Source organism: Lacerta agilis, chromosome 1, assembly GCF_009819535.1.
Source record: "Lacerta agilis isolate rLacAgi1 chromosome 1, rLacAgi1.pri, whole genome shotgun sequence".
Taxonomy (NCBI): domain Eukaryota; kingdom Metazoa; phylum Chordata; class Lepidosauria; order Squamata; family Lacertidae; genus Lacerta; species Lacerta agilis.
The window spans coordinates 108,091,940-108,110,079 of record NC_046312.1 but is presented as its reverse complement, the minus strand read 5'-3'; the positions used below and the strand labels follow the sequence as shown (position 1 = coordinate 108,110,079).

The window sequence follows — 18,140 nt, the reverse complement described above, 5'->3', positions numbered from 1 at the left end:
ACTGCAGCCATCGCACAATGACTTGAATATGTGTGAGAGTGAAGTATTGATTTGGCATTAAGTGGTGTCTTTCTTCAATATTAATTAAAAGTCGTACCTGAGACAAAATGTTGCAAAATGTGGAGGTTCAGAATGCTCTATTCCATTGCCCTTCTACCTGGTTTTCTGTCATTCCCGCCCAACCAAATCAGTCGGTCAGCATTTTGTGGCTGCTGCGCGTGCTCAGTCTTCTTGGGGCTATTTTTGCAGCCCCCTCCCACCCTTTTGGGGTTTTCCACCTAAAGATTTTTGCACTTGTGGAAACCTTGGCGCTCCCCAGAACCTACTGATACCTCTCTCTTATGTGTTGGTGCCATTCTTACTGCATAAGGACTGGCTCCCACTTCATTCCTCCCTTGGCACAAGTGGGAAGCAACAAGCCATGGTCCTTACCTTAGCATAACCAAACCAGGCTTGGGGGTTGTGTCAAGTCACACCAAACAAAGCATGGTCTGAAGCCAAGGCTCGTTCTTGGCTTCCTGATCATGTCTTTTTTGAGAGAAAACAAACCACGGTACCTGGACCAGACTTTAACTCTAAGCCAAGGATTCTGGCTTGTTGCTGCCACAAGAGCTAAGGGAGGAATGAAGTGCGAGCTGTCTGCTCGTACATGGTAAGCCATGATGTGCAAAGCAGCCCACAGTTGGTCACTTGATTCCACAAAAGAAAAGTGGAAGATATCACTATAGACACAGAGAGGAGAGAGAGAGAGAGTCTTGAAGTGTGAATGCAATATTTCTTGATGAAGGCAAATTTATCAAATAAAGAGCCCGGTATTGCCTGGTAACAGCAAACATTTTATTTTGCCCTTCAGAACTCTGTACAAGCCACAGAGTGTAATGCTGGATATGTAATGGGCACCTGCATGTCAGTGAATTTGTCATGGTGCAGATATGAGGAACTTAGGCAATACTTGCAGAGAAAGGTGTATTAGGAATCCTGCGCCACTTCCTTTGGCTATTGAAAGTTGGCTTTTATTTAACAAATGAGGCACAAATGACTCACTAAAAAAAATGCACAAAGCAGTTCATCTAGATTCATGTATGTGTAAACTGGCGGCTGTTAGAATGGTTTCGCAACATGTACGGAACGGAAACCTCAGTGATATAGCTCACCCTGCAGAATGAACAATAAATAGGAGAAAGTGGACTTCTCTGATGTTGGGCCATACAGTACAAGGAAGCTTCCCTTGATACACCAGCCTCTGTTGCTTCATTGGTTCTTCTTTTTGGTTCAGCATCTTCAGGAACCATACGCTGCTGCTTCAGAATTATTTCAGCCATCATACACATAAAAGTAATGTGAAAAACACTTTCCTTCCTATTGCGTTAGGGGCATTGCGCTAGGTTCATTCTGAGGAGTGTCCGGCTCACAAATGACATGGAATATATTTTGAAAAGTAGTGGTATTTGTGGGGGCAAGTCCCAGGCAGAAATCCTATGCACACTAATATGAGTAAGCCCCATTTGAACAAAGCGGGTGCTATTCAATGTTAGTCAGAGCAGATGCGCTGAAATCAAAGGGATTAAATGACTTACGGTAAATCCGTTGCCAGTTGATTGATCACTGCAGTTATTCAACTCAATCTCACAGGTTCAGTGTGTCTCCGGATTAATAATTTGGGTAACAGCAAGCCAAAGCTCCAGGACTCAGGATTGTTAGCAGGCTTTGCCAATCTAATGCTCTCCAAATGATTTGGACCACAACTTCCATCAGCTGCAGCCAGCCTGTGCAGGTTGCACAGATGCGCAGACTTCCTTGGTCTAATTTGATGGGAAAGAGACTTAAAACTCTTAGTTTACATGGAAAATGAGCAAATACTTTTCTCAGTGAGGCTGCTGCTGTGACATTGTCTCTTAGGTAAGAACTGCAGGAAACAACAGAAGTTGGTGCAGTCAATGTCAACATGTCTTTTAAACCTTCCACACCGTACTGAATGTGTTATATTTTTGCAAAACAAAATCAAAAATTCTTTCCAGTAGCACCTTAGAGACCAACTGAGTTTGTTCCTGGTATGAGCTTTCGTGTGCATGCACACTTCTTCCTCTGAAGAAGTGTGCATGCACACGAAAGCTCATACCAGGAACAAACTCAGTTGGTCTCTAAGGTGCTACTGGAAAGAATTTTTGATTATATTTTTGCAGCCTAACTGGGGCTTGGGTTTTTTTTTTCTTTGGAGTGTCAATGTTGCAAATGTTGCAAATCTGATTGAAATATGCATGAGGTTATTTCCTTCTACCACAAAGTGGTAGATTTTTCTTCTTTTAACCAATGTCTTGTATGTTCCCACACTAAGGTGCAACTGTCTCCTTACTCAGTGAGGTTTTGCAATGTGCAAATTGATTTGCTTATCATCTAAGAGCTACATGGCTAATCGGTTTTTAAAGTGACAGTTACGTGACAGTTCTAGGAATAGTGGTAATAGTAATTATTACTTCTGTAAGAGTCATTTGTGAATTCAGTTCAACCACACCCAGAACGTTCGTTCTCTCTCTCTCTCTCTCTCTCTCTCTCTCTCTCTCTCTCTCCCCCCCCCCCCCTTGTATAATCAGGATAACTTTCGTGGAAACATTGAATTCTTGAACTGCAAGTTCACATATCCCTCTCGTCCCAACGTCCAAGTGCTAAATGGTCTTTCGGTGTCGGTGAAATCTGGGCAGACCCTTGCCTTTGTTGGAAGTAGTGGATGTGGCAAAAGTACCAGTGTCCAACTTCTGGAACGTTTTTATGACCCTGAGGAAGGAAGAGTGGTATGTAGCCTTCTCTGCTTTCATACATAGTAAAAGAGCGCTGAAGAGTTGTTATAAAGCAAACCCGCAGTTCTCCCATCATGACCCCCTGAACCCAGCAGTTGGAGGATGCAGAAGCAGCCAGTCCTGGTTTCAGTGCATGAAGTGGTTGGATGAGAACTCCTAGGGGAACCTCCCAGACCATCAGTGCTTATGGGGCCAGAGCCTGGACTCCCATGGACACTTTCCCCTAAGGGAGCAGGTGCATCTCACTGCAAATCACCCAGCTTGCAGTGCAGGGAATACACCAGGTGGGAGGTCATGGAATAAAAGAGGAGTGCCTGTCTTCAAGCCAGAGCATTGGCCCTTACTCAGGGTAGACCCTGGAGGGTGTAGTCTGGAAACAGAAGCATAAAAGGCTTCACTCAGTCTGCTTCCAACATTTGTTGGTGCAAGCTGCTTACTTAGCGCCGTCTGTGGTCTGGTAGCTTTTGAACAGGCTTGACACTTTCCCCATGGGTTCCAGAACAAAATTGCATATACGTATATGAAATAAATAAAAAAGATCAAACATATCCATCCTTAAAGAAATCAGCCCTGAGTGCTCACTGGAAGGGCAGGTCCTGAAGTTGAGGCTCCAATACTGTGGCCACCTCATGAGAAGAGAAGAGTCCCTGGAAAAGACCCTGATGTTGGGAAAGATGGAGGGCACAAGGAGAAGGGGACGACAGAGGATGAGATGGTTGGACAGTGTTCTTGAAGTGACTGGCATGAGTTTGGCCAAACTGCGAGAGGCAGTGGAGGATAGGGGTGCCTGGTGTGCTCTGGTCCATGGGGTCACGAAGAGTCGGACACGACTGAACGACTGAACAACAACAACAATATGAAATATGTGCATAAAAATTGTGTATAAAATGTGTTACGATTGCATTCAGAAATGTGTATATTAAGACAAATGCACACTAAAATGCTGGCAACCTCTGCCTGACGTGGGTCCCTCACTCTACTTAATGCATAGGCTGTCCCTGCTTCCGATAAATGAAATTACACATACATCCTTTTTTTCTTTTCTTTTTTTGTAAAGAGAGGCTATGAATGTGTAAAACGTAAGGGTAAATTTACGTGAAATCCATACATCTATTAGCTATCACAAGCAGATATCTTTTTTAACTAGGTAACCCCAGTTCCACTGAACTCACTTGTGTAACATATTTCACATGAATTTGGATGAACAATTTGCTTGGTAAATTCCATATAATCAACTTACCTTGCATCAGAATGACAGCTGATAATGAGGATGAAAGCTTGAGCACCAAGGCCCCGTGACCAAGTTGCTCCCCTGTGTAATGCAATAACCAAAGCAGACAGCAGCATATAGAGTCTTTGGGTTCAAATGGTCCACAGCTTTATTGGTTACAGATGTGAGGTTTTGGCATAGGCATTGGGTGAAGTTGTTTATTTAACTCCAGTCCATCTGCTGGGAGTGTATCTAAGGGTAAACTACACCATGGGGTGGGGGTGGCCTACATCAAATAAGGGTATCCCCCCCCCAAAGGGTTGCCACTGGAGGAGTTCTATGGCTCTAGCCCCCATCTGGGTGTCGGACAGAAGCAACCCCTCAATGGTCACCAGCTGGTTGGTCCCGCCCCCTGGGGAATCCCCATATCCAGCCTGCCTACCATTGGCCAATCCACAGGCAGGCCTGCAGTCCTCCCCAACTGGCCTCCAGATCGCTGGCATGGGGCCGTGTCCAGGCCACAATGCCGCCTGACCATTTAAGGTAAGTGGACTTATTTAAAACTGAGGTTCCCTTACAACGGCGCCAATAGTCCATAAATAAATATTTTGTCTTTTCTGGGTTTTCCCCCCCTGTGCAGTTGATAGATGGACATGACAGCAAGAAAGTAAATGTCCGCTTTCTGAGATCTAAAATTGGGATAGTGTCCCAGGAACCTGTGCTGTTTGGCTGTAGCATTGCGGACAACATAAAATACGGCGATAACACCAGAGAGATTTCTATGGAAGAAGTGATAGCAGCAGCTAAGAAGGCCCAGCTGCATGACTTCGTCATATCGCTTCCTGACGTAAGCATCTTTTTCTTCACTAGTGTTCAGTGTTGTGAAAGGGAACGGTGGCTAAATAAGGAATCCATGGTGTGTGAGTCACAGAATCTCAACCATTTTCCTAGATGCAGCTATGCACATGCTATAATATACCCCTGAACAGCAGCTCACTTTTGGACAGCCAGTGTGGTGTAGCGGTTAGAGTTGTTGGACTAAAAGCGAGGAAACCCAAGTTCAAATCCCTTCTCATCCATAAAGTTCACTGGCTGACCTCGGTCCAGTCGCCATCTCTCAGTTACTTCACAGGGTCATTGTGAGAACAAAACGTGGATTACTCTCTGTCCTGGGAAAGTTTCCATATCCCAAGGGTAGTTTATATCACCGATAAAACACGAAGAAGTGTTGTTAAGTTTCATGCCACGTTGCCTCCACGAGCAGCACCATTATTTTCTTCCAGTACTGCAGCACCGTGCATATTTCTGGTGGTAAAAGGAGTTGCTTAAAATTCAGCCAATGTATGTTTTCCAGCAATACAAAACTAACGTTGGCTCTCAGGGGTCGCTGCTCTCTCGTGGGCAAAAGCAGCGCATCGCTATCGCCCGAGCCATCGTCCGAGATCCCAAGATCTTACTACTGGATGAAGCAACATCTGCGCTGGATACCGAAAGTGAACAGGTAAAAGAGGAGGGAAAGTAAACCACGTGGACTAAAAATAAAATTAAAAAAATCATAGAGCAAGTGGGGTAATTCGTACTTGCTTGTTAACCTTTTGATGACGGCAGCAACAAAAGGTGATGTGCATCTACGAGCAAGTCATTCTCACAGATGAAACTTTGCAAGCAGAACTTTTTTTTACCAACCTTCTTCACTGTAAATTTAGGCTTTGCTCCTTGGTTGTTGGGGCAAAACTATTTCACCATGACTGAATCCCATACCATATCTTAAGACCAGCTGTGAAGGAATGGTTCTGCAGCATCAATCATGCCTCAAAGATAACAAATAGGATGAAAGAGAGCTGCGCTCTCAATTGTGAATCACTGGGTGCAGAAACATTTCTTTGGTTCTTTCCTCTCCCATACATTCATGTGATGATCACGCGATGACTTTCTTAATAATTAGACTGAATGCTTGAATGTAAAGGTAAAAGGTAAATGACCCCTGGATGGTTAAGTCCAGTCAAAGGTGACTATGGAGCATAGCTGTCAACCTTCCTTTTTCTTGCATTGGGAAACGGCCATAGCTATCAACCTTCCCTTTGTTGGAGTGGGAAACGGCTCTGGAATAAGGGAAATTCCCGCAAAAAAAGGAAAAGTTGACAGCTATGCTATGGAGTGTGGTGCTAATATCCGCTTTCAGGCCGAGGGAGCTGGTGTTTCTCCGCAGACAGCTTTTCCGGGTCATGTGGCCAGCATGACTAAACCGCTTCTGGTGACAAGTGCCAGAGCACACGGAAATGCTGTTTACCTTCCCACCACAGCGGTACCTATTTATCTACTTGCGCTGGTATGCTTTTGAACTGCTAGGTTGGCAGGAGCTGGGACAGAGCAATGGGAGCTCACCCCGTCACACGGATTTGAACCTCCGACCTTATGATCAGCAAGCCCAAAAGGCTCAGTGGTTTAGAGCACAGTGCCACTTCAGGGGAGAAAGGGCTTATTTGGTTACAGATATATATTAATTATGTGAATGACCAGATTAGAATGCAGTTGCCAGGAGCAACGTAGAGATACTCTGTGGAAAGTTGCAGACCTTCACTTTGTCCCTTTCTCCCTTGTCTTCAGACTGTGCAGGCGGCACTGGATAAAGCTAGAGAAGGCCGAACGTGCATCGTCATAGCTCACCGCCTTTCTACCATTCAGCATTCTGATATCATAGCTGTCATGTCGCAAGGAGTGATCGTTGAAAAGGGCACTCATGAAGAACTAATGGCCCAGGAAGGGGCATACTACAAACTGGTTACCACTGGGGCACCTATCAGCTGAGCTTTCACAATCAATATAATTTACTTGGGGATGTGATAAGACCAAGGATGAACATGTCAACAATCTTTATGTTACACATTCACTCTGCTATTGCAAATATGCAGGAGAAAGTGCCCCCCTCTCCCCGGCCTGCCTGCTTTCCAACTTGTGACATCAGTCATTAAACTTGCTGTGGTATGAAGAAAGGCAACATCTACTGTTGGGAGAGTGCTCAGAACCTGTTTGTTTGTTTTTTAATCAACTAAAGTTCTGCCAAAGTATGTATATATCTGGATTATTAGGCCACATACCTGCGACACCAGTTAAGTCAATAACTGCAGATCTGCAGCCCCTGGTCCACATGGAAGTTTCCACTTGGCACTCTGGGCAAACAGTGGCATCCACTGGCATGACCTACTATTACTCATTTCACAGTTGTGATCATGGAAATATCTAAACGCAGGTGTCCACATATCCATAAACACAAAGGAAGCATTGTAAGGCAGCTGTGTGTCCCCATCAAGAAAGGCCGTCTTACCCATGGCACCTGTTTTGCACATGAGTGCTCTGCATGTGCCACTGGAGGTTTGGCTTGTTTCAGCAAGTTATGAAATTATATTCACCACCGATCAAACAAGGGAAATATTGTGCACAAAGCCAATGCAGGTCTATGTATGGATTTGCATGCTGATCCGTATTGCAATCATTCCAGCACACTGAACTGTCTGGATGCATCTTGACATAGGGATGTACATTGCAAACCATTCAGTGCACATGAATATAAATGGATCAGGCAGGGCATGTGTTCCACCAGCAAGCTATCGTTTCTGTTATGGTAGCTTTCTCAAATGGAGAAAAAATTCATCTGCAGTTTCTCCCTTGCTCGTTAAAAAGGCATCTGGAGCTGCCACAATGCCTTTCTCAAAACAAAGAACACTGGGGGGGGGACAGCTAGGGGGTGCAGGCGACTGTTCATACTGATGCTGCAGAAAGTGACAGAAAAATTACCATCAGTGCTGCTGAATCAGGAAAAGAAGGCGCAGGAAAAGGCAAATGCAGCCTCACTACACTCGGTCCTTTGGGGGTAGGGAATGTTTGTTGTCATGTGTTTGCAGAAGTGAACAACCAATGCTAACTGAATATCTAAACTAGCTTTCCCCAATCTCCAGCAACTGTGCTAGCTGAGGCTGGTGGGAGACTGGTTGGGGGAGACTGGTAAGTAAAGAATCTACACTGTATGGAAGTGGAGACACAGAAAGGAGAATTCGTATCTCTACCTTCCTCCTCACTTTACCACTTGGCTACCTAGCTACTTGTGTACGGATATATGTTTTCATTAAAGCAAGGGATGACATTTTGGCTCTTTGCTGTCTTGTGTTTTCCGCTGACTAAATATTCTTTTAGAAAAGGACGGAAAGAAGAAACTGCATCCAGAACCATGAGGCTGAGTGAGGCAGGTGTCATGAAAGGGCAGCAAATTGTGGTTTAATTTATTGTTGTTGTTGTTGTTATCTGGAATCAGATGTGCTACTCTGCAGTGAGGCATAGTTCAGGTTGGGTGCAGAACGAGGCTGGCAGGGACCAGGCTGGATGCAGCACAAGGCAAAATTCAAGCTGGATGCAAGGCTCAGGCTGTGCTATAGCAACACAGAGCTCTGGTGTTGCTTCAGCAACAACAAATTGGGCCCTATGCATTGGAAGCGGCTGAATCCCAATGGTTAGCTCTGCCTGCACTGGAAGGTTAAGGGAGTTTCTTCAGTTAAAATGGCCCCAACCTGTTCTTGTAGTCTCCTACTACAGTGGAGTGGGGGAGCCTCTGGTGGGAACATAAGAAGAGTCTTCTGGATCAGGTCAATGGCCCATCTAGTCCAGCATCCTGTTCTTACAGCAGCCAGCCATATACCTGTGGAAAGCCTGCAAGCAGGACCTGGGTGCAATGACATCGTGCCCACCTCTGATTCACAGGAACTGGTATTCAAAGGCAATGGTCTCACTGGGGTTTCTGCAATGGAGTCCCCCAAGTCCAATCATTCTCAAGCTGGAGGGGAACTTCCCCCTGGCTCATCTGGTGGAAGCTGGCCCTGACTGCCTTCTCTGTTCTGGTTCAGAATACTCAGCCTCATTCCTGAAGAAGGGGGTTCTATATTCAGGGTCATGATGGCACCCAGATGTGGTTTGCATCCTCCTTGATGTCCCCTGACAGCTGCATGCAGCCAAGTCAAAGCTGTCTTTGGCTGAGTGAATGGAAGGAGACAGGCCTGTACATGACCATACTTTCTACCTTTTCATCTGGGCAATTCATGGGATTTATTATGGGCTTTCTCCATAATAATGTGGAAAGGGAGTTCAAATTTGGCATCAAGCCGTGACTTAGCGGTAAGGCAGCTAAAACTGATGAGTCCCAAACAAGGGCTATCCATCGTTATAGAGATGTGATGTACCAGGGCGTTTTGGTTTTTTAAAGGGTACTTGGTAACCCCAAATCTTAAATAAGATTTGTGGAAAAGGCCTTTTCATAAATGCAATCTGTTAATTTTGTCGTGTCCGAATCTGGGGTTGCGGCGCTCATCTCGCTCTATAGGCCGAGGGAGCCGGCGTTTGTCCGCAGACAGCTTCTGGGTCATGTGGCCAGCATGACAAAGCTGCTTCTGGCGAACCAGAGCAGCGCACAGAAACGCCGTTTACCTTCCCGCTGGAGCGGTCCCTATTTATCTATTTGCACTTTGATGTGCTTTCAAACTGCTAGGTGGGCAGGAGCTGGGACCGAGCAATGGGAGCTCACCCTGTGGCTGACCTTCTGACCAGCAAGCCCTAGACTCAGAGGAAACCGTTAGATATATAGATTAATCTTTGTGACTGCCATTAATAAAGAAAATTTGGTTAGCTTTGGTTCCGTCTAAACATTTACTTATGGCAAGCATCCATGGTATTGCAGTGGATCTTTCCTAGCAGGACCTGGGATGTGATGAATTAATGGTGCTGAATTTGGGATGCCAGTCAAATATGAAGAATAGGGGGCTTCAGATCACACCTCTGCTATGAGCTTGGTCAAAGCATTATCTCTCACATATCTGCATCTTTCAGTTCCTTGGTCTACCAAGGTGGAAAGGCTGTGAGGCTGAATGTTATTATGATTCAACACAAGTTGTAGTTGTAGCACAGAGCATGCATATCAATAAATAGTTTGTCCTTTTCTAAGCTACAAGCTCTGTATACTTATCTAACAATGATTCGGCTGCTTTCAGGGGGTAAAAACTCCTGACCTGTTAAGTAATGCAGATATTACCAGTATTTGAAAGAGAAGTTTAATGTATAAAAGATGTTTCCATTTTCATCACTAGACTGCACAGTTCAAGGCAAGGGAGGGTGCTTCGAAATACATGCAAGATACAAAAACACAAGTGGCATATCAGTGCAAAAATACGTGCCTTCCTGTTATGTAATGACCAACTTAGTAGTTACTTTTGCTTCACATTCTTGGAAAAATCTGAGGACAGCATTTTACTAGTAGCTACCTCACAAATCTTTCTATGATCCATATAAGTTGCATAATATAATAGCATAATTTTAGTGAATATTAATCACTCGTTTTCTCTCTTTTCAGTAAATAAACGAGCCCCAATATTGTAGAGCCTTGACATTTAGTACATGTATAGTCCAAAGCACCCCAGTTACTACACAAAGTTGAAAATGGGACATTTGTACACAGCTCCCACAAAACGGAGGACTCAAAGAAACCCTCAAATGGTTCAGCATCTTCCAGGCTACCCAGAAAGCTGAAAGTTTACACATTCATTGTCCAAAACACTCAACAGTTACCTGAAAAAAACTGAAAGGCTCTGAAAGGCAGAGAGTAACAGTGCTAATCCTCTACGTTTCTACTTGAAATCCCATTGAGTTCACTGACTCTTAAGTCCCAGCTAAGTGAGTAAAGGGTTGTAGCCTCTGTCTCTCACTAAAACTTAGGGGACGGGAAGATACAAGACGAAAAAATACATACTCCCAAAAGGTTGTAGAAATTCTGGGTCACCTAGCAAACTGAAATTTGGCACATATACAGTCCACAAAACACTGATTAATAGAAAAGTCTGAAAAAATGACTACGTTGGGTGTTAATAGTAATAATCTGGGTCATGACATTTACCTCAGAATAGATGTCAGCATTTCAGCAGAGAGCAAAGTAAGACACACATGGGTCACAGAGTTGCTTAAGGCTTGGATGTGAGGGAAGTGTAAGCTCTAGGGGTCGCCAGAAACATAGGTAGGTGCTTGCAGAATGCAATTTTAATTTACTAGTAACTATAAAAATGTACACATGCCCACACACATACATAAAATGCAGTGCTGAGTAAAACTATACATCTCCTGGGCTGAGAGAGAGGAGCAGTTAGGCGAAGCACTTTTCAGTTTCAGGGCAGAAAAAAAATCCAGCATGCTTTGACTACCAGTACATACATATATACAAACTTTTTATAACTTTTGGAAGTCTTTTCGATTTTACAAATCAGAAATATACCCACCATTGTTCGGAATGGAGAGTGAAAGAAAGTGAAATAACTGTTTTGTGTCTTTGGCCACAGAGCATCCTTGGCATCTTAAGATGTTCCAGGACCTTCCAAGGCAAACCAACCATGAATGTCTATGGAAACTTCTTTTCTGTTGGCTTCATGAGCAAGTATATGCAATACGGGACAAAGGCCACTACTGTAAGCGGTATGGCTGCACTTTTACAGAAAGAAAGGATGTAAAACAGATACTCGGTGTGGGTGGGTATCTTGATAAAATCATAGAGCTGCAGCGTGGCTAAGGATGTAGCTATGCATAACATCCTGAAACTCAGTTTATAGCCATGTTTACCTTTACAGCCCAAGATAAACATCTCAGAGTTAATGCTGAGGCCTAGCCCGAACAGGGCACCTAAGTTCCTCACCAGTCCAGCGAATGGAGTTGTGTCAATATTGATCCACTCCGGGTTGGCACACCACTTCTTCGCCTTTGGAATAGACCACAAAAGATCTATATCGATAAGCTTCAGAACCAAGTAAAAGCCGAGAGCAGAAACAAAGAGGAACACGTTTGTCTGGATATATGTTTTTAAACTTGCTGTTTGGATGGCTGGGGCATGTTCAAATGCTTCAGCAACAAGCATGCCTGTGAATGAAGAAACGAGACATTAGAAGTGATGTGTTTAGTTGAGACAGATAGATTTCCATTCTTAGCCAAAAAAACCCAAACCAGAATGAGAGTTTGGTGTGATATTTAAGGTATTGAAAAATGTACTCCTTCATAAGGCAGGCACCTTTGCTGTTCTCTTTTCGGCATCTGCTTAAAATATTTTTGTTTAGGCAAGAGTATCCAGACATTTAGAATGCTGGCATGTGTTTAATCCTTTTATTTACTGTTGATTTTAATCATCTTTTGAACATTTTTAAATACCTGTTATTAACCGCCTTTTGTTACTTTTAATATTTTACCTTTTCAAAACCCGCTTAGAGGTTACACCCATACACACCCACACACACCCCATCTGAATTGAAAAGGTAAGCCACAGTCACTCTGCAGTTAAGCTGAGGTGTGTCCACTTGAGAAAGTCATTGCACATGCACAGATGAAAACTTCTTGAATGCTGCCACAACTTCTTATTCCTTATCGCCTTAGATTAAAAGATGCACCAGAATGTTAAAAACAACTTTCACATTGACATGAACACCTGGTTAGATATGCTTTCCCAATACCCACATAATATACTTATGAACCCACTTTCCCTTAATTCCCAAAATCCTGTACATAGAAAATCCTGCCATAGAAAAAGAAAGCTCTATATAGTATTTTAATGATTATTAAGAATAGTGGTGAATGTTAAGAAAATAGTTACAAAGTTACCAAAGTATATTAATATTGAACGCAGTTGAGAGAACGGGGGAAGTCCCCCAAAGAAGATTGGAAATTAGAATTAAACAATGATTTTTTAAATGTTCCTGTTTAGGTATGTATAGGTTTTCTTTTGTTATTTCTTATGTTGTTTTAATGTGTTTGATGTGTTTTTCTTTTTTCATTTTTTGTCAATTGTTTCTGTTTATTTGTCTGATGTATTTGTTGTTTAATGTAGAAAATAATAAAATCTTTATTAAAAAAAAAAAAGAAAAAGAAAGCTCTATCCTTATTACCAGCAATCACTCCAAGGATGACTTGGTGAGGGAAATGTGTTGCTATGAAGACTCTCGAGACACACACACTGATCTGAATAATCCAGAACATGCTCCACAGGAAAGACCAGGTGAGTCTGTTAAAGAAACAGTTGGAGGAAATAATAATAAAAACCAAATGAAAATTATTAGACTGTTTCCCCCCCCCCTCTCTCTTCTCAGCATCCAAATCTCAGTTCAGGGCTGATCAGAGTAGATGTCACAGGGATCATTTGGCCTGGACCTCAAAGTCAAAGAGTCCTCAAATTTAGAAACTTGTTTTTTATTTTGGCATTTGGCATGCCACTGCAGTGGTACCTCGAGTTACAAATGCCTCAGGTTACAAACTCCGCTAACCTGGAAGAGTTACCTCGAGATGAGAACTTTGCCCCAGGATGAGAACAGAAATCATGTGCCAGCTGCACAGCAGCAGCAAGAGTCCCCAGGTTAAGAACGGACCTCCGGAACGAATTAAGTTTGTAACTAGAGGTATCACTGTACTTGTTTTTTATGTGCATCAGACCAAAAGAATTGCTTTATTTTGTTTTCATGTTTTGTGATTTTTAATTGTTTTCATGGCGAAAGGTCTCCATAGCTGGAAGCAGCATGGGCCTCTCTAGCCTTCTGTGAGGGGATGTCTTTATCATCTCACCCTCCGTTCCTCTCTCTTTAGTTTGGCATTAAAGGCACACAAGGCTTTAAGTTACCAGAGTGATCGCTGCAAAATCTTGTTTGTATTGTTGCTGCTTGACCCCCCCCCAAAAAAAAAGCAGGAACAAAAGGTGACTGAAAGCATTTTCACGTTTTCACACTGCCCATCTTGTGGCAAATGTATAAGGTTCCTAAACGGGTGGCTTTGGGAAAGAGACTGACCTGTGCAGATTAATGGTTGATTTCCCTTTCTGCCTCACTGTGTAGCTCAGGGCTGCTGATACCATCACATACCAGACACATGATGATCCCATGGCATGTCCAGAGGGGCTTCCTGTGGAGAAATAAAGGCAGTGGTAAGATTCCAAAAGGCACCGGTACGTCTCCAAAGCACATGTGTCTGTCGCAAGGCAGGGTTGTCGGCATGTAGCATTCCAAATGACTTAATTAACGATACTGCAGTTACAGGGGGGGATCAGCAAACAGTGATCAGGAGCAGGTAAGGGACGTCCTATAAACTTCAGATGTGCCCATAGGTCTAAACTGCCTGCAGTATTCATATGCAGTTCATGCAGAGGAACTAGATGCCCAATCTTAAGAGATGTCTCCCATCAGACCAGAGAAGGAGAAATCACTCACGGAAACTAGCAGCCAATGAATCTTAAACAACAAAGGGGAAAAAACCCTAACCATACTCATGACAACAAAATTAGCATTCTAATCTCTAATCTATTAGAGATGGAGCTGCAGACCCTCCATGTGTCCCTACTTTCCAGGGACAATCCTGGGTTTACAGAAGCCTTCCTGGTTTCTGATTTGATCCTGGAATGTCCCGCTTTTCCTTGGGATGTCCCTATTTTCAGCGGAGAAATGTTGGAGGGTATGGAGTTATGCTACCCCTGAGCCAAGGAGATAAGTAACTATACAACCTTTAGAAGACTTCTGAAGGCAGCCCTGTATAGGGAAGTTTTTATATATGTTGGAAGCCACCCAGAGTGGCTGGGACAACCCAGTCAGATGGGTGAGGCTTAAATAATAAAAGTATTATTATTATTATTATTATTATTATTATTATTATTATTATTATTATTATGACATCTTTTTTCATCAGAGAAATGTTGGAGGGTATGGAGCTGCTGGGGTGGGGTGGGGCAGCTATAAACAAACAGCCCCGTTCTCACTGGCTCTTTCCTTACATTAATTTATTTCACTTGTATCCCGTTCGCCCTCCAACTTACATGCGATTCCCAGGAGGTTTCCCATGCAATTGGCTGATGGGGCCAGTGTTCTTTTGCTTCAGCAGTAGAAGTGCATCGCATGCCTTCAGGCTAACCTCAAAACCATGTGGTGCTGGTGCATGGCACTTGCATTTGGGGAAGGGCTGTAGCTCACCTGTTAGAGCATCTGCTTTCCATGCAGAGGGTCCCAGGTTCCATCCCCAGCATCCAGGTAGGGCTAGGAGAGACTCCCTGCCTGAAATCCTGAAGAGCCACTGCCACTCAGTGTATACAAGGCTCCACTAGACAGGCCAGTGGTCTGGCTCACTATAAGGCAGCTTGCTATGTTTCTGTGCCTGGTAAATTGCTCTCAGCTCCTTTTTGTCATGTCACTACAAATCTATATTTAGCTGGACTAGGAAGGGGCCGTGGTAATACTTGGTAACACGGTATGAAAAAGCATGGTATGAAAAAACACTTCAAGCAGCTGTTCTTTGCAGCCAGACTAGATATTAACTTCTCAGGGGAATGGGTACCAAACCACTTACGTTGCTGGTCCTAAACAGTTTTATTGGTTTCCAGAACTTAAAGCCCATCCTTATAAATGATTGACTCAGCTACCCTGTAGCTGATGGAACAAATAGTACCTGATCTATTCATCTGCTACAATGATGACAGATATGCAAATTTCCCTTCTCTTCCTTCTTTCTTTTCTGCAGTTAATCATTCTTATGAAACCTACTTCTGAAGTTGAAATGTCCTACTAAGACTAGCATTTTCTACACTGCTTTTCAACAGCTGGGGGCAAGGATGTGAATGTTATCACAAGCAGTTGAACTAGGTCTTTTCAGTTCTTCATGCTGTTTTAAATCATTCTGGGGAATTTCTTCCCTAATTTAAATCCCCCCCCCCCAAAAAAAACAGGCAGCTGGCCATTTGCAACTCCATAGTAGTGAAGGCACACACACACACAAAATTATTCTCACATTTATTCCCCACCTTCCTTCTATCATAGAACCAAAGGCAATGTTCCCGGGCAGTCACCCATGCTGGCACAGAACAACCCCAGTTCTGCTTTGCAGTGGCATTCAGATCATACTCTATATCTTACCTGGTCCTGTTTCACATGTTATAGGAAACTGCTCAAGGCATGGGCTAGTTTGGTTTGGATAGATCATTGTTTCCTGGACCCACCAATATGGACGATGGCCAAATAAAATCCTGCCAGAAGAGAAAGCATTATCTTCAATGGACACACAAATCCAACACGTTATTTAGCAACATACCAGACTCTCTTATATTAATGATTCTTTCTTGACTGCTAGATCAGTTTTAGCATAATATGCTGAAGCAGAAGCCTTACTTTCCTTTGTCTTGTTTAAAAGGAGGAAAGATAACTCTTCAAAGCTTATATACTACAGGTTGCACCCAACTAAGGGAACAGACTCATTGGAATTAATGAACCTAAGTTCCAGCTAGCATTCAATGAAACCCTAAATCATTTCAGTAACCAACAGTCTCCGGAAGATTTCTCATCTCAGAAGACTGTGGATCCTGCCATTCCCAAAGTTTCCAAGGAAGCAATGAACCTTACCATTTAAATATAAGATTAAACCAATCACCGATCACTGCCACCCAGATCATTTTTGTCCCAACCACTTGATTAAGCTGGAACCAAAGAGGGAAATAAATTGAAAAAATGTTCCGAGGATCTCCGACATGTGACATGAAGTTTAGAAAGCTCTGGTATGACCTGTAATCCTTCTGCAAATGCTGAATTATGAGCACGCCATGGCTGTGGAGGAGATCCATCTTAACTTGTTTGAAACTGCACTAAGACCGAGGCCCTTGCATGAAGCAAGTTCCCTTTTGTTCTTTAGCTTCAATGGGAGAACTGAAACCATGGAAGGAGAGTAGACAAGGACATGAAAGCAGTGAACGGTAGTTGATTTTTTGCTTTTATATTGTCCGTTCCTGGAGCATGTGACTCTTGGCAAAGACACATGGCTCTCCTGGTTTTGGAAAGAACCCTCCCCCCCTTTTTGTTTGCTTGCCATTTTAATGGAGGAAGAGAACTGAAGGACATGCTGATCTGCAGCAAATTGTGAGCAAAGGTGTGTGATGCTAAATACATGTCTTATGTAACCATTATATGAACAGTTGGGCCATGTTTGTCTGAATCTTTTGCACAGCTCATTTCTCTCAAGACTGGGCATCGGCCATTTGCACCCTTGATTAACTACTGCTGCCGCTGCTGCTATAAAAACCAGAAATACATGAATAATCACTGCAGGCAGAAGCCATTAAAGCTTTGCATTTTTATTTGAAATTAAAACCTGCTTCTGTTACCAGGCCAATCTCTAAGCATAGCCCAGGGATTTTTTTCCAGCCAGAACTCACCGGAACTGAGTTTCGGTACCTCTCAGGTGGGTGCCATTGCCATTATAAGAGAAGATGGGAGGCATTCATGGTGAGTTCCTGCACCTCTTTTTCTAGAAAAATAGCACTGGCGTAGCCTATTATACTTCTAAATTGCAATTGTAAACAGTAATAATACATACAGCAACAAGATCTTAAAAACAAAAACCAGTTGCCTCCAAATAGGTTACCTTCTGTGCATTGGTCATTGTGCTGGTCTAGAAAATACTGTGAAAAAGGGCAGAACTACATGTTGCATGTAAAAGAGGCCTGCTGTTTAGAAATACGGTAGTGCATTATGAGATCTCCCACTTTCCCTTTTGCCAAGGCCTGTTCAAGACATTTTGCCACCTGAGGTGAAGAACAAGATGGCGCCTTCCCCGAGGCACAGATAGGAGCCAGCAGTGGCATAGCGAGGGCAGGGCATTGGGGGCGGTCTGTCCCAGTTTCCAGCCTGGGGAGGGTGACACTCTGTGCCACCACCCCTCGCGATTGTGACTCCCAAGCCGCCACCCGACAGCCCTTCAGCGCGAGCAGCCCCCACACTGAAGGGGTGCTGGATGGCAGCTTGGGAGTCTGGGTGGACTGTGCATGTCTGCAGCAGCCTGTACAGACTGCGCATGTGCGGACATGCGCACAATGCCCAGGCTGCTGTGGACATGCGCAGTCCGTCTGGACTCCCAAGCCACCGTCTGGCACCCTTTTCCGTCTCTTCTGTGCGGTGGCGTCTCGTGCGGAAGGGCTGCCGGGCGGTGGCTTGGGAGTCCGGATGGACTGCACATGTCCACAGCAGCCTGCAGGACTGCGTATGTGCGGGCATGCACAGTCTGCCTGGGCTGCGCTCCATAGTGCATGCGTCATGACATCATGACGCATA

The 18,140-nt window shown here is 43.9% G+C and overlaps 2 protein-coding genes across 7 annotated transcripts in view; one reads left to right on the top strand and one right to left on the bottom strand.

Annotated features, from left to right (window-relative positions):
- ABCB11 (ATP binding cassette subfamily B member 11) overlaps positions 1–8,151 on the top strand; it is a 47,834-nt gene extending 39,683 nt beyond the window's left edge. For all 4 annotated transcript variants that reach the window (XM_033166583.1, XM_033166599.1, XM_033166573.1 and 1 more), the window contains exons 26-29: positions 2,592–2,789; positions 4,646–4,852; positions 5,360–5,506; positions 6,613–8,151. In XM_033166583.1, coding sequence (XP_033022474.1) covers positions 2,592–2,789; positions 4,646–4,852; positions 5,360–5,506; positions 6,613–6,813 — 753 coding nt within the window. In that variant the 3' untranslated portion in view covers positions 6,814–8,151. The remainder of the gene's footprint in view (positions 1–2,591; positions 2,790–4,645; positions 4,853–5,359; positions 5,507–6,612) is intronic.
- Positions 8,152–11,285: 3,134 nt separating this feature from the next.
- On the bottom strand, positions 11,286–17,004 carry G6PC2 (glucose-6-phosphatase catalytic subunit 2). Of its 3 annotated transcripts, XM_033173978.1 has the most exons (6): positions 16,599–17,004; positions 16,440–16,513; positions 15,957–16,066; positions 13,851–13,962; positions 12,960–13,075; positions 11,286–11,943 (listed from the first exon to the last, which is right to left on the bottom strand). In XM_033173978.1, exons 2-6 carry the CDS (start codon positions 16,487–16,489, stop codon positions 11,432–11,434), a joined length of 900 nt encoding a protein of 299 aa, XP_033029869.1. In that variant the 5' UTR covers positions 16,490–16,513; positions 16,599–17,004; the 3' UTR covers positions 11,286–11,431. The 3 variants fall into 3 exon arrangements, with proteins under 3 accessions (XP_033029869.1, XP_033029853.1, XP_033029862.1); XM_033173962.1 differs by having other exon boundaries at positions 16,440–17,004; XM_033173971.1 differs by lacking the exon at positions 16,440–16,513.
- Positions 17,005–18,140: the final 1,136 nt, after the last annotated feature.